At 46.0% G+C, this 15,781-nt stretch overlaps 1 protein-coding gene across 1 annotated transcript in view; it reads right to left on the bottom strand.

The window, feature by feature from the left end:
- LOC118390772 (glutamate receptor 3-like) overlaps window positions 1–15,781 on the bottom strand; it is a 126,683-nt gene that overhangs the window by 34,599 nt on the left and 76,303 nt on the right. The window contains exons 6-8 of the mRNA XM_052457088.1: window positions 1,924–2,100; window positions 1,218–1,385; window positions 931–1,035 (exon numbers count right to left, since the gene is read on the bottom strand). Of these exons, the coding sequence (XP_052313048.1) occupies window positions 931–1,035; window positions 1,218–1,385; window positions 1,924–2,100 (450 nt within the window). The remainder of the gene's footprint in view (window positions 1–930; window positions 1,036–1,217; window positions 1,386–1,923; window positions 2,101–15,781) is intronic.

Here is a 15,781-nt window from a genome sequence, read left to right as displayed (position 1 = left end):
AGTTCAGAGCCAAAGAGCAACCATGGCGACAGCGTCAGAATCCTAGGCCAGTATGTGTAGGGGGTAGTGGCTAATATAATATCACTACTCCTGTCAGCCTTGGCCGTATCCCCTCTCTGGCCCCCTTTGCCCCAGGTATGACGAAGCATAAAGGGAGCATGCAGGGCGAGGTCGGCCCCCAGTGTCCGGAGCTAAATCAATAGTGTAGGATCCACTACAGGTGAAAGCTGTTAGGTAATCCAGTAAAACAGTCAGCTCTGCCCTGGTCCCTGTTCAGAGCTGTGTGAAGATCACTGTCTACATGGAGGGAATCTGGTTACATGCACACTTATGTTATGGAGTCATGCTAATGTTTAACTACTTAAATATTTCATGTGTTATTACTTGAATATTCATATTTTCAGTCCATATAACTGAGCTAGTTTAATGTGTACTCTCAGTTAGAAAGAAAGAAAGAAAGAAAGAAAGAAAGAAAGAAAGAAAGAAAGAAAGAAAGAAAGAAAGAAAGAAAGAAAGAGTACTGGTATTACTAAAACTGCATACTGTGTACTAATCCTACTACATACTGTTCAGTAAAATTGAAACAACAAATATCAACATTCTAGGCTTATCCATACTGAGAATGCATCCTCTAATGTGCAGTTGTGTTCATTTCCACCATTCATTCATTTTGGTATAGCACATCACCATATCTGATTAGCAGCTGTTGTTAAACACTTCTTCTCTTCCTTAAGTGTGCAGCAAATTCTACTAGATGAAAAGCCGAAATGAGTGTGACTTCCTGGCATTTAAAGCACACTCAATTTTCACATACTATAAAACTTTCACCTACCCCAAATTCCTACCATTTAGAAAGCAAGTATGGGTATTGGGGAACATGTTATTATTCATTGTAATCTGCATGTTGAGCCACTGCAGTGTTCTACTTACCTTCTTGGGCCCCCCTAGTTTCATCTCATACACATCGACACTGTAGTTGGCTCTCCGACCGAACGAGTCAAACTGGATATTCCCCGTCATACCTTGTACCTGGACCTGCCACGCACACCATGACACAAGGAACCGTAACAATCTTCACAAAACAACCACTTTGTGAAGGTTTGCTAGAATAATTCAACTAAATAAGTAAGGATAGTCAAGATAGTCAAAATATCCTACTATATTTTAATGACATGGTAACAGGGGTACACCTGGGTATCTGTGAAGATCCCTCCTACCATTTTGAGTGCTCTCTCTATGTCAATGCCTTGGCTCCAAGGTACGGCTGGGTTGGCCAGGCAGTCCCCAGCGCTCCCCCTTCGGGACACATCCACCCTCTGCCTCCGCAGGTACCGGAAGGCCTCTGCCAGGACCAGGACGGCGTCATGGGTCAGCGCTGACGTGTACTGAAACCACCACAGCAGATCATGACATTATAGGAGCAGTCCAAAGGCTACTTGCTGGTTTGTGTAATGAACCCACTAACAAATAAAGTACAATGTGAAAAGGGAATAAATGGTAAAAATGAGTCTATCAATGACGAAGTAGGTACAGCAGTAGCTGAACAACACTGTTACTCTGCCTCGAGGTTTGTTTCATTCAGCAGTAATTGGTGATTGGCAGTCTGTTGCTGCCTGATTATGCCAAAGCTAGTTCATACCGTTGTACTTTCAAACAGAAAACCATTTCTTCCTCTTTGATTTTACTATTGCCTCACTGACACTTTATCTGGTTAAATTTGACAAAAGGTTTTAAGTAGAATAGTACAGCCTTCCTTTTGACAAGTGAGTGAAAATGTTCTGTCTTTGATACTGCTAAAAAAACACAGATATATGAACAGCTAGGCAGAGAGAAAGGAACAGAAGTAGATATGGGCAGAGAGAAGGACGTGTCATGCTGTAAATAAAACTTACACACAACATTGACAGCTGTGTGGTACTGTACCTTCAGTGGAGTCCCCTTAGCCTCAGGAAACTCCCTTTCGTCTAGGCGTTCCCAGCGCTGGAGGAATTGTATAACTATTGGGTTCTCTGGGTTGATGATCTGGAAGCCTGTTATATTGGCTCCTCCAGCAAACACCTTGTCCAGGGTCATGTTAGCGAAGCCCTGCAGTGAAACCAGAGGTACCCAACAACATGCAGGTATCAAACAATCTGTCCCCAACAACATGGAGGCATCAAACAATCTGTCCCCAACAACATGCAGGTATCAAACAACCTGTCCCCAACAACATGCAGGTATCAAACAACCTGTCCCCAACAACATGCAGGTATCAAACAATCTGTCCCCAACAACATGGAGGCATCCAACAATCTGTCCCCAACAACATGCAGGTATCAAACAATCTGTCCCCAACAACATGGAGGCATCAAACAACCTGCCCCCAACAACATGCAGGTATCAAACAATCTGTCCCCAACAACATGGAGGCATCAAACAATCTGTCCCCAACAACATGGAGGCATCAAACAACCTGTCCCCAACAACATGCAGGTATCAAACAACCTGTCCCCAACAACATGCAGGTATCAAACAACCTGTCCCCAACAACATGCAGGTATCAAACAATCTGTCCCCAACAACATGCAGGTATCAAACAATCTGTCCCCAACAACATGCAGGTATCAAACAATCTGTCCCCAACAACATGCAGGTATCAAACAACCTGTCCCCAACAACATGCAGGTATCAAACAATCTGTCCCCAACAACATGCAGGTATCAAACAACCTGTCCCCAACAACATGCAGGTATCAAACAACCTGTCCCCAACAACATGGAGGTATCAAACAATCTGTCCCCAACAACATGGAGGTATCAAACAACCTGTCCCCAACAACATGCAGGTATCAAACAATCTGTCCCCAACAACATGCAGGTATCAAACAACCTGTCCCCAACAACATGCAGGTATCAAACAATCTGTCCCTAACAACATGCAGGTATCAAACAACCTGTCCCCAACAACATGCAGGTATCAAACAATCTGTCCCTAACAACATGCAGGTATCAAACAACCTGTCCCCAACAACATGCAGGTATCAAACAATCTGTCCCCAACAACATGGAGGCATCAAACAATCTGTCCCCAACAACATGGAGGCATCAAACAGTCTGTCCCCAACAACATGCAGGTATCAAACAATCTGTCCCCAACAACATGGAGGCATCAAACAACCTGTCCCCAACAACATGCAGGTATCAAACAATCTGTCCCCAACAACATGCAGGTATCAAACAACCTGTCCCCAACAACATGCAGGTATCAAACAATCTGTCCCCAACAACATGGAGGCATCAAACAATCTGTCCCCAACAACATGGAGGTATCAAACAATCTGTCCCCAACAACATGCAGGCATCAAACAGTCTGTCCCCAACAAGATGCAGGTATCAAACAACCTGTCCCCAACAACATGGAGGCATCAAACAATCTGTCCCCAACAACATGGAGGCATCAAACAGTCTGTCCCCAACAACATGCAGGTATCAAACAACCTGTCCCCAACAACATGGAGGCATCAAACAATCTGTCCCCAACAACATGGAGGCATCAAACAGTCTGTCCCCAACAACATGCAGGTATCAAACAACCTGTCCCCAACAACATGGAGGCATCAAACAATCTGTCCCCAACAACATGGAGGCATCAAACAGTCTGTCCCCAACAACATGGAGGCATCAAACAGTCTGTCCCCAACAACATGCAGGTATCAAACAATCTGTCCCCAACAACATGGAGGCATCAAACAATCTGTCCCCAACAACATGCAGGTATCAAACAGTCTGTCCCCAACAACATGCAGGCATCAAACAGTCTGTCCCCAACAACATGCAGGTATCAAACAATCTGTCCCCAACAACATGCAGGTATCAAACAGTCTGTCCCCAACAACATGCAGGCATCAAACAGTCTGTCCCCAACAACATGGAGGCATCAAACAGTCTGTCCCCAACAACATGCAGGTATCAAACAATCTGTCCCCAACAACATGGAGGCATCAAACAATCTGTCCCCAACAACATGCAGGTATCAAACAGTCTGTCCCCAACAACATGCAGGCATCAAACAGTCTGTCCCCAACAACATGCAGGTATCAAACAATCTGTCCCCAACAACATGCAGGCATCAAACAATCTGTCCCCAACAACATGGAGGCATCAAACAATCTGTCCCCAACAACATGCAGGCATCAAACAGTCTGTCCCCAACAACATGCAGGCATCAAACAGTCTGTCCCCAACAACATGCAGGTATCAAACAATCTGTCCCCAACAACATGGAGGCATCAAACAATCTGTCCCCAACAACATGGAGGCATCAAACAGTCTGTCCCCAACAACATGGAGGCATCAAACAATCTGTCCCCAACAACAAGGAGGCATCAAACAATCTGTCCCCAACAACATGCAGGCATCAAACAATCTGTCCCCAACAACATGGAGGCATCAAACAGTCTGTCCCCAACAACATGGAGGCATCAAACAATCTGTCCCCAACAACATGGAGGCATCAAACAATCTGTCCCCAACAACATGCAGGCATCAAACAATCTGTCCCCAACAACATGGAGGCATCAAACAGTCTGTCCCCAACAACATGCAGGTATCAAACAATCTGTCCCCAACAACATGGAGGCATCAAACAATCTGTCCCCAACAACATGCAGGCATCAAACAATCTGTCCCCAACAACATGGAGGCATCAAACAATCTGTCCCCAACAACATGGAGGCATCAAACAATCTGTCCCCAACAACATGCAGGCATCAAACAATCTGTCCCCAACAACATGGAGGCATCAAACAATCTGTCCCCAACAACATGCAGGTATCAAACAATCTGTCCCCAACAACATGGAGGCATCAAACAATCTGTCCCCAACAACATGGAGGCATCAAACAATCTGTCCCCAACAACATGCAGGTATCAAACAATCTGTCCCCAACAACATGGAGGCATCAAACAGTCTGTCCCCAACAACATGCAGGTATCAAACAATCTGTCCCCAACAACATGGAGGCATCAAACAGTCTGTCCCCAACAACATAGAGGCATCAAACAATCTGTCCCCAACAACATGCAGGCATCAAACAATCTGTCCCCAACAACATGGAGGCATCAAACAGTCTGTCCCCAACAACATGCAGGTATCAAACAACCTGTCCCCAACAACATGGAGGCATCAAACAATCTGTCCCCAACAACATGGAGGCATCAAACAGTCTGTCCCCAACAACATGCAGGTATCAAACAACCTGTCCCCAACAACATGGAGGCATCAAACAATCTGTCCCCAACAACATGGAGGCATCAAACAGTCTGTCCCCAACAACATGCAGGTATCAAACAACCTGTCCCCAACAACATGGAGGCATCAAACAATCTGTCCCCAACAACATGGAGGCATCAAACAGTCTGTCCCCAACAACATGGAGGCATCAAACAGTCTGTCCCCAACAACATGCAGGTATCAAACAATCTGTCCCCAACAACATGGAGGCATCAAACAATCTGTCCCCAACAACATGGAGGCATCAAACAGTCTGTCCCCAACAACATGCAGGTATCAAACAACCTGTCCCCAACAACATGGAGGCATCAAACAATCTGTCCCCAACAACATGGAGGCATCAAACAGTCTGTCCCCAACAACATGGAGGCATCAAACAGTCTGTCCCCAACAACATGAAGGTATCAAACAATCTGTCCCCAACAACATGGAGGCATCAAACAATCTGTCCCCAACAACATGGAGGCATCAAACAATCTGTCCCCAACAACATGGAGGCATCAAACAGTCTGTCCCCAACAACATGCAGGCATCAAACAGTCTGTCCCCAACAACATGCAGGTATCAAACAATCTGTCCCCAACAACATGGAGGCATCAAACAATCTGTCCCCAACAACATGGAGGCATCAAACAATCTGTCCCCAACAACATGGAGGCATCAAACAGTCTGTCCCCAACAACATGCAGGTATCAAACAACCTGTCCCCAACAACATGCAGGTATCAAACAATCTGTCCCCAACAACATGGAGGCATCAAACAATCTGTCCCCAACAACATGCAGGCATCAAACAGTCTGTCCCCAACAACATGCAGGTATCAAACAACCTGTCCCCAACAACATGCAGGCATCAAACAGTCTGTCCCCAACAACATGGAGGCATCAAACAGTCTGTCCCCAACAACATGGAGGCATCAAACAATCTGTCCCCAACAACATGCAGGTATCAAACAATCTGTCCCCAACAACATGCAGGTATCAAACAATCTGTCCCCAACAACATGCAGGTATCAAACAATCTGTCCCCAACAACATGCAGGCATCAAACAACCTGTCCCCAACAACATGAAGGTATCAAACAATCTGTCCCCAACAACATGCAGGCATCAAACAACCTGTCCCCAACAACATGAAGGTATCAAACAATCTGTCCCCAACAACATGCAGGCATCAAACAACCTGTCCCCAACAACATGAAGGTATCAAACAACCTGTCCCCAACAACATGAAGGTATCAAACAATCTGTCCCCAACAACATGCAGGCATCAAACAACCTGTCCCCAACAACATGAAGGTATCAAACAATCTGTCCCCAACAACATGAAGGTATCAAACAATCTGTCCCCAACAACATGGAGGCATCAAACAACCTGTCCCCAACAACATGAAGGTATCAAACAATCTGTCCCCAACAACATGGAGGCATCAAACAATCTGTCCCCAACAACATGGAGGTATCAAACAATCTGTCCCCAACAACATGCAGGCATCAAACAACCTGTCCCCAACAACATGGAGGCATCAAACAGTCTGTCCCCAACAACATGGAGGCATCAAACAATCTGTCCCCAACAACATGGAGGCATCAAACAATCTGTCCCCAACAACATGGAGGCATCAAACAATCTGTCCCCAACAACATGAAGGTATCAAACAATCTGTCCCCAACAACATGCAGGCATCAAACAACCTGTCCCCAACAACATGAAGGTATCAAACAATCTGTCCCCAACAACATGAAGGTATCAAACAATCTGTCCCCAACAACATGGAGGCATCAAACAATCTGTCCCCAACAACATAGAGGCATCAAACAACCTGTCCCCAACAACATAGAGGCATCAAACAACCTGTCCCCAACAACATGGAGGCATCAAACAATCTGTCCCCAACAACATGCAGGTATCAAACAATCTGTCCCCAACAACATGGAGGCATCAAACAATCTGTCTCCAACAACATGCAGGTATCAAACAACCTGTCCCCAACAACATGGAGGCATCAAACAATCTGTCCCCAACAACATGCAGGTATCAAACAATCTGTCCCCAACAACATGGAGGCATCAAACAATCTGTCCCCAACAACATGGAGGCATCAAACAATCTGTCCCCAACAACATGGAGGCATCAAACAATCTGTCCCCAACAACATGGAGGCATCAAACAATCTGTCCCCAACAACATGGAGGCATCAAACAACCTGTCCCCAACAACATAGAGGCATCAAACAACCTGTCCCCAACAACATGGAGGCATCAAACAATCTGTCCCCAACAACATGCAGGCATCAAACAATCTGTCCCCAACAACATGCAGGCATCAAACAACCTGTCCCCAACAACATGCAGGCATCAAACAATCTGTCCCCAACAACATGCAGGCATCAAACAACCTGTCCCCAACAACATGCAGGCATCAAACAATCTGTCCCCAACAACATGGAGGCATCAAACAACCTGTCCCCAACAACATGCAGGTATCAAACAAAACAACATAGAGGCATCAAACAATCTGTCCCCAACAACATGCAGGCATCAAACAATCTGTCCCCAACAACATGCAGGTATCAAACAATCTGTCCCCAACAACATGGAGGCATCAAACAATCTGTCCATGCAACAACATGTCCCCAACAACATGAAGGTATCAAACAATCTGTCCCCAACAACATGAAGGTATCAAACAATCTGTCCCCAACAACATGGAGGTATCAAACAACCTGTCCCCAACAACATGCAGGTATCAAACAATCTGTCCCCAACAACATGGAGGCATCAAACAACCTGTCCCCAACAACATACAGGTATCAAACAATCTGTCCCCAACAACATAGAGGCATCAAACAATCTGTCCCCAACAACATGGAGGCATCAAACAACCTGTCCCCAACAACATGCAGGTATCAAACAATCTGTCCCCAACAACATGGAGGCATCAAACAATCTGTCCCCAACAACATGGAGGCATCAAACAATCTGTCCCCAACAACATGGAGGCATCAAACAATCTGTCCCCAACAACATGGAGGCATCAAACAACCTGTCCCCAACAACATGGAGGCATCAAACAACCTGTCCCCAACAACTGTCCAGGTATCAAACAACCTGTCCCCAACAACATGCAGGCATCAAACAATCTGTCCCCAACAACATGGAGGCATCAAACAATCCCCAACAACATGCAGGTATCAAACAACCTGTCCCCAACAACATGCAGGCATCAAACAATCTGTCCCCAACAACATGCAGGTATCAAACAATCTGTCCCCAACAACATGGAGGCATCAAACAATCTGTCCCCAACAACATGGAGGCATCAAACAATCTGTCCCCAACAACATGGAGGTCATCAAACAATCTGTCCCCAACAACATAGAGGCATCAAACAATCTGTCCCCAACAACATGCAGGTATCAAACAATCTGTCCCCAACAACATGGAGGCATCAAACAGTCTGTCCCCAACAACATGGCATCAAACAACCTGTCCCCAACAACATGGAGGTATCAAACAATCTGTCCCCAACAACATGGAGGCATCAAACAATCTGTCAACAACATGCAGGTATCAAACAATCTGTCCCCAACAACATGGAGGCATCAAACAATCTGTCCCCAACAACATGGAGGCATCAAACAACCTGTCCCAAACAACATGGAGGCATCAAACAACCTGTCCCCAACAACATCAGGCATCAAACAACAACATGCAGGTATCAAACAATCTGTCCCCAACAACATGCAGGTATCAAACAATCTGGAGGCATCAAACAACCTGTCCCCAACAACATGGAGGCATCAAACAATCTGTCCCCAACAACATGGAGGCATCAAACAATCTGTCCCCAACAACATGCAGGTATCAAACAATCTGTCCCCAACAACATGGAGGCATCAAACAATCTGTCCCCAACAACATGGAGGCATCAAACAATCTGTCCCCAACAACATGCAGGCATCAAACAATCTGTCCCCAACAACATGGAGGCATCAAACAGTCTGTCCCCAACAACATGCAGGTATCAAACAATCTGTCCCCAACAACATGGAGGCATCAAACAGTCTGTCCCCAACAACATGGAGGCATCAAACAATCTGTCCCCAACAACATGCAGGTATCAAACAATCTGTCCCCAACAACATGGAGGCATCAAACAGTCTGTCCCCAACAACATGCAGGTATCAAACAATCTGTCCCCAACAACATGGAGGCATCAAACAGTCTGTCCCCAACAACATAGAGGCATCAAACAATCTGTCCCCAACAACATGCAGGCATCAAACAATCTGTCCCCAACAACATGGAGGCATCAAACAGTCTGTCCCCAACAACATGCAGGTATCAAACAACCTGTCCCCAACAACATGGAGGCATCAAACAATCTGTCCCCAACAACATGGAGGCATCAAACAGTCTGTCCCCAACAACATGCAGGTATCAAACAACCTGTCCCCAACAACATGGAGGCATCAAACAATCTGTCCCCAACAACATGGAGGCATCAAACAGTCTGTCCCCAACAACATGCAGGTATCAAACAACCTGTCCCCAACAACATGGAGGCATCAAACAATCTGTCCCCAACAACATGGAGGCATCAAACAGTCTGTCCCCAACAACATGGAGGCATCAAACAGTCTGTCCCCAACAACATGCAGGTATCAAACAATCTGTCCCCAACAACATGCAGGCATCAAACAATCTGTCCCCAACAACATGCAGGTATCAAACAATCTGTCCCCAACAACATGCAGGTATCAAACAACCTGTCCCCAACAACATGGAGGCATCAAACAATCTGTCCCCAACAACATGGAGGCATCAAACAATCTGTCCCCAACAACATGGAGGCATCAAACAGTCTGTCCCCAACAACATGAAGGTATCAAACAATCTGTCCCCAACAACATGGAGGCATCAAACAATCTGTCCCCAACAACATGGAGGCATCAAACAATCTGTCCCCAACAACATGGAGGCATCAAACAGTCTGTCCCCAACAACATGCAGGCATCAAACAGTCTGTCCCCAACAACATGCAGGTATCAAACAATCTGTCCCCAACAACATGGAGGCATCAAACAATCTGTCCCCAACAACATGGAGGCATCAAACAATCTGTCCCCAACAACATGGAGGCATCAAACAGTCTGTCCCCAACAACATGCAGGTATCAAACAACCTGTCCCCAACAACATGCAGGTATCAAACAATCTGTCCCCAACAACATGGAGGCATCAAACAATCTGTCCCCAACAACATGCAGGCATCAAACAGTCTGTCCCCAACAACATGCAGGTATCAAACAACCTGTCCCCAACAACATGCAGGCATCAAACAGTCTGTCCCCAACAACATGGAGGCATCAAACAGTCTGTCCCCAACAACATGGAGGCATCAAACAATCTGTCCCCAACAACATGCAGGTATCAAACAATCTGTCCCCAACAACATGCAGGTATCAAACAATCTGTCCCCAACAACATGCAGGTATCAAACAATCTGTCCCCAACAACATGCAGGCATCAAACAACCTGTCCCCAACAACATGAAGGTATCAAACAATCTGTCCCCAACAACATGCAGGCATCAAACAACCTGTCCCCAACAACATGAAGGTATCAAACAATCTGTCCCCAACAACATGCAGGCATCAAACAACCTGTCCCCAACAACATGAAGGTATCAAACAACCTGTCCCCAACAACATGAAGGTATCAAACAATCTGTCCCCAACAACATGCAGGCATCAAACAACCTGTCCCCAACAACATGAAGGTATCAAACAATCTGTCCCCAACAACATGAAGGTATCAAACAATCTGTCCCCAACAACATGGAGGCATCAAACAACCTGTCCCCAACAACATGAAGGTATCAAACAATCTGTCCCCAACAACATGGAGGCATCAAACAATCTGTCCCCAACAACATGGAGGTATCAAACAATCTGTCCCCAACAACATGCAGGCATCAAACAACCTGTCCCCAACAACATGGAGGCATCAAACAGTCTGTCCCCAACAACATGGAGGCATCAAACAATCTGTCCCCAACAACATGGAGGCATCAAACAATCTGTCCCCAACAACATGGAGGCATCAAACAATCTGTCCCCAACAACATGAAGGTATCAAACAATCTGTCCCCAACAACATGCAGGCATCAAACAACCTGTCCCCAACAACATGAAGGTATCAAACAATCTGTCCCCAACAACATGAAGGTATCAAACAATCTGTCCCCAACAACATGGAGGCATCAAACAATCTGTCCCCAACAACATGGAGGCATCAAACAACCTGTCCCCAACAACATGGAGGCATCAAACAACCTGTCCCCAACAACATGGAGGCATCAAACAATCTGTCCCCAACAACATGCAGGTATCAAACAATCTGTCCCCAACAACATGGAGGCATCAAACAATCTGTCCCCAACAACATGCAGGTATCAAACAACCTGTCCCCAACAACATGGAGGCATCAAACAACCTGTCCCCAACAACATGCAGGTATCAAACAACCTGTCCCCAACAACATGCAGGTATCAAACAATCTGTCCCCAACAACATGGAGGTATCAAACAACCTGTCCCCAACAACATGCAGGTATCAAACAACCTGTCCCCAACAACATGCAGGCATCAAACAACCTGTCCCCAACAACATGCAGGTATCAAACAATCTGTCCCCAACAACATGGAGGCATCAAACAATCTGTCCCCAACAACATGGAGGCATCAAACAATCTGTCCCCAACAACATGGAGTCATCAAACAATCTGTCCCCAACAACATAGAGGCATCAAACAACCTGTCCCCAACAACATGCAGGTATCAAACAATCTGTCCCCAACAACATGGAGGCATCAAACAGTCTGTCCCCAACAACATAGAGGCATCAAACAACCTGTCCCCAACAACATGGAGGTATCAAACAATCTGTCCCCAACAACATGGAGGCATCAAACAATCTGTCCCCAACAACATGGAGGCATCAAACAACCTGTCCCCAACAACATGGAGGCATCAAACAATCTGTCCCCAACAACATGGAGGCATCAAACAATCTGTCCCCAACAACATGGAGGCATCAAACAATCTGTCCCCAACAACATGGAGGCATCAAACAATCTGTCCCCAACAACATGGAGGCATCAAACAATCTGTCCCCAACAACATGGAGGCATCAAACAACCTGTCCCCAACAACATGGAGGCATCAAACAACCTGTCCCCAACAACATGGAGGCATCAAACAATCTGTCCCCAACAACATGCAGGTATCAAACAATCTGTCCCCAACAACATGCAGGCATCAAACAACCTGTCCCCAACAACATGCAGGTATCAAACAATCTGTCCCCAACAACATGCAGGTATCAAACAACCTGTCCCCAACAACATGCAGGTATCAAACAATCTGTCCCCAACAACATGGAGGCATCAAACAACCTGTCCCCAACAACATGCAGGTATCAAACAATCTGTCCCCAACAACATAGAGGCATCAAACAATCTGTCCCCAACAACATGCAGGCATCAAACAATCTGTCCCCAACAACATGCAGGTATCAAACAATCTGTCCCTAACAACATGGAGGCATCAAACAATCTGTCCCTAACAACATGCAGGCATCAAACAACCTGTCCCCAACAACATGAAGGTATCAAACAATCTGTCCCCAACAACATGAAGGTATCAAACAATCTGTCCCCAACAACATGGAGGTATCAAACAACCTGTCCCCAACAACATGCAGGTATCAAACAATCTGTCCCCAACAACATGGAGGCATCAAACAACCTGTCCCCAACAACATGCAGGTATCAAACAATCTGTCCCCAACAACATGGAGGCATCAAACAATCTGTCCCCAACAACATGGAGGCATCAAACAACCTGTCCCCAACAACATGCAGGTATCAAACAATCTGTCCCCAACAACATGGAGGCATCAAACAATCTGTCCCCAACAACATGGAGGCATCAAACAATCTGTCCCCAACAACATGGAGGCATCAAACAATCTGTCCCCAACAACATGGAGGCATCAAACAACCTGTCCCCAACAACATGGAGGCATCAAACAACCTGTCCCCAACAACATGCAGGTATCAAACAACCTGTCCCCAACAACATGCAGGCATCAAACAATCTGTCCCCAACAACATGGAGGCATCAAACAACCTGTCCCCAACAACATGCAGGCATCAAACAACCTGTCCCCAACAACATGCAGGCATCAAACAATCTGTCCCCAACAACATGCAGGTATCAAACAATCTGTCCCCAACAACATGGAGGCATCAAACAATCTGTCCCCAACAACATGGAGGCATCAAACAATCTGTCCCCAACAACATGGAGTCATCAAACAATCTGTCCCCAACAACATAGAGGCATCAAACAACCTGTCCCCAACAACATGCAGGTATCAAACAATCTGTCCCCAACAACATGGAGGCATCAAACAGTCTGTCCCCAACAACATAGAGGCATCAAACAACCTGTCCCCAACAACATGGAGGTATCAAACAATCTGTCCCCAACAACATGGAGGCATCAAACAATCTGTCCCCAACAACATGCAGGTATCAAACAATCTGTCCCCAACAACATGGAGGCATCAAACAATCTGTCCCCAACAACATGGAGGCATCAAACAATCTGTCCCCAACAACATAGAGGCATCAAACAACCTGTCCCCAACAACATGCAGGCATCAAACAATCTGTCCCCAACAACATGCAGGTATCAAACAACCTGTCCCCAACAACATGCAGGCATCAAACAATCTGTCCCCAACAACATAGAGGCATCAAACAACCTGTCCCCAACAACATGGAGGCATCAAACAATCTGTCCCCAACAACATGGAGGCATCAAACAATCTGTCCCCAACAACATGCAGGTATCAAACAATCTGTCCCCAACAACATGGAGGCATCAAACAATCTGTCCCCAACAACATGCAGGCATCAAACAACCTGTCCCCAACAACATGCAGGTATCAAACAACCTGTCCCCAACAACATGCAGGCATCAAACAACCTGTCCCCAACAACATGCAGGCATCAAACAACCTGTCCCCAACAACATGCAGGTATCAAACAACCTGTCCCCAACAACATGGAGGCATCAAACAATCTGTCCCCAACAACATGGAGGCATCAAACAATCTGTCCCCAACAACATGGAGGCATCAAACAATCTGTCCCCAACAACATGGAGGCATCAAACAATCTGTCCCCAACAACATAGAGGCATCAAACAACCTGTCCCCAACAACATGCAGGTATCAAACAACCTGTCCCCAACAACATGGAGGCATCAAACAACCTGTCCCCAACAACATGGAGGCATCAAACAACCTGTCCCCAACAACATGGAGGCATCAAACAATCTGTCCCCAACAACATGCAGGCATCAAACAATCTGTCCCCAACAACATGGAGGCATCAAACAATCTGTCCCCAACAACATGCAGGTATCAAACAATCTGTCCCCAACAACATGGAGGCATCAAACAATCTGTCCCCAACAATAATAATAATAATAATATATGCCATTTAGCAGACGCTTTAACAACATGGAGGCATCAAACAATCTGTCCCCAACAACATAGAGGCATCAAACAACCTGTCCCCAACAACATAGAGGCATCAAACAATCTGTCCCCAACAACATGGAGGCATCAAACAACCTGTCCCCAACAACATGAAGGCATCAAACAATCTGTCCCCAACAACATGGAGGCATCAAACAATCTGTCCCCAACAACATGGAGGCATCAAACAATCTGTCCCCAACAACATGGAGGCATCAAACAGTCTGTCCCCAACAACATGAAGGTATCAAACAATCTGTCCCCAACAACATGGAGGCATCAAACAATCTGTCCCCAACAACATGGAGGCATCAAACAATCTGTCCCCAACAACATGGAGGCATCAAACAATCTGTCCCCAACAACATGAAGGTATCAAACAATCTGTCCCCAACAACATGGAGGCATCAAACAATCTGTCCCCAACAACATGGAGGCATCAAACAATCTGTCCCCAACAACATGGAGGCATCAAACAACCTGTCCCCAACAACATGCAGGCATCAAACAATCTGTCCCCAACAACATGGAGGCATCAAACAATCTGTCCCCAACAACATGCAGGCATCAAACAATCTGTCCCCAACAACATGGAGGCATCAAACAATCTGTCCCCAACAACATGGAGGCATCAAACAATCTGTCCCCAACAACATGGAGGCATCAAACAATCTGTCCCCAACAACATAGAGGCATCAAACAATCTGTCCCCAACAACATGGAGGCATCAAACAATCTGTCCCCAACAACATGGAGGCATCAAACAATCTGTCCCCAACAACATGGAGGCATCAAACAATCTGTCCCCAACAACATGGAGGCATCAAACAACCTGTCCCCAACAACATGCAGGCATCAAACAATCTGTCCCCAACAACATGGAGGCATCAAACAAT

Source organism: Oncorhynchus keta, chromosome 11, assembly GCF_023373465.1.
Source record: "Oncorhynchus keta strain PuntledgeMale-10-30-2019 chromosome 11, Oket_V2, whole genome shotgun sequence".
In the NCBI taxonomy this organism is placed as follows: domain Eukaryota; kingdom Metazoa; phylum Chordata; class Actinopteri; order Salmoniformes; family Salmonidae; genus Oncorhynchus; species Oncorhynchus keta.
The sequence above is the reverse complement of the archived record's forward strand: the minus strand, read 5'-3'. Positions and strand labels throughout refer to the sequence as shown.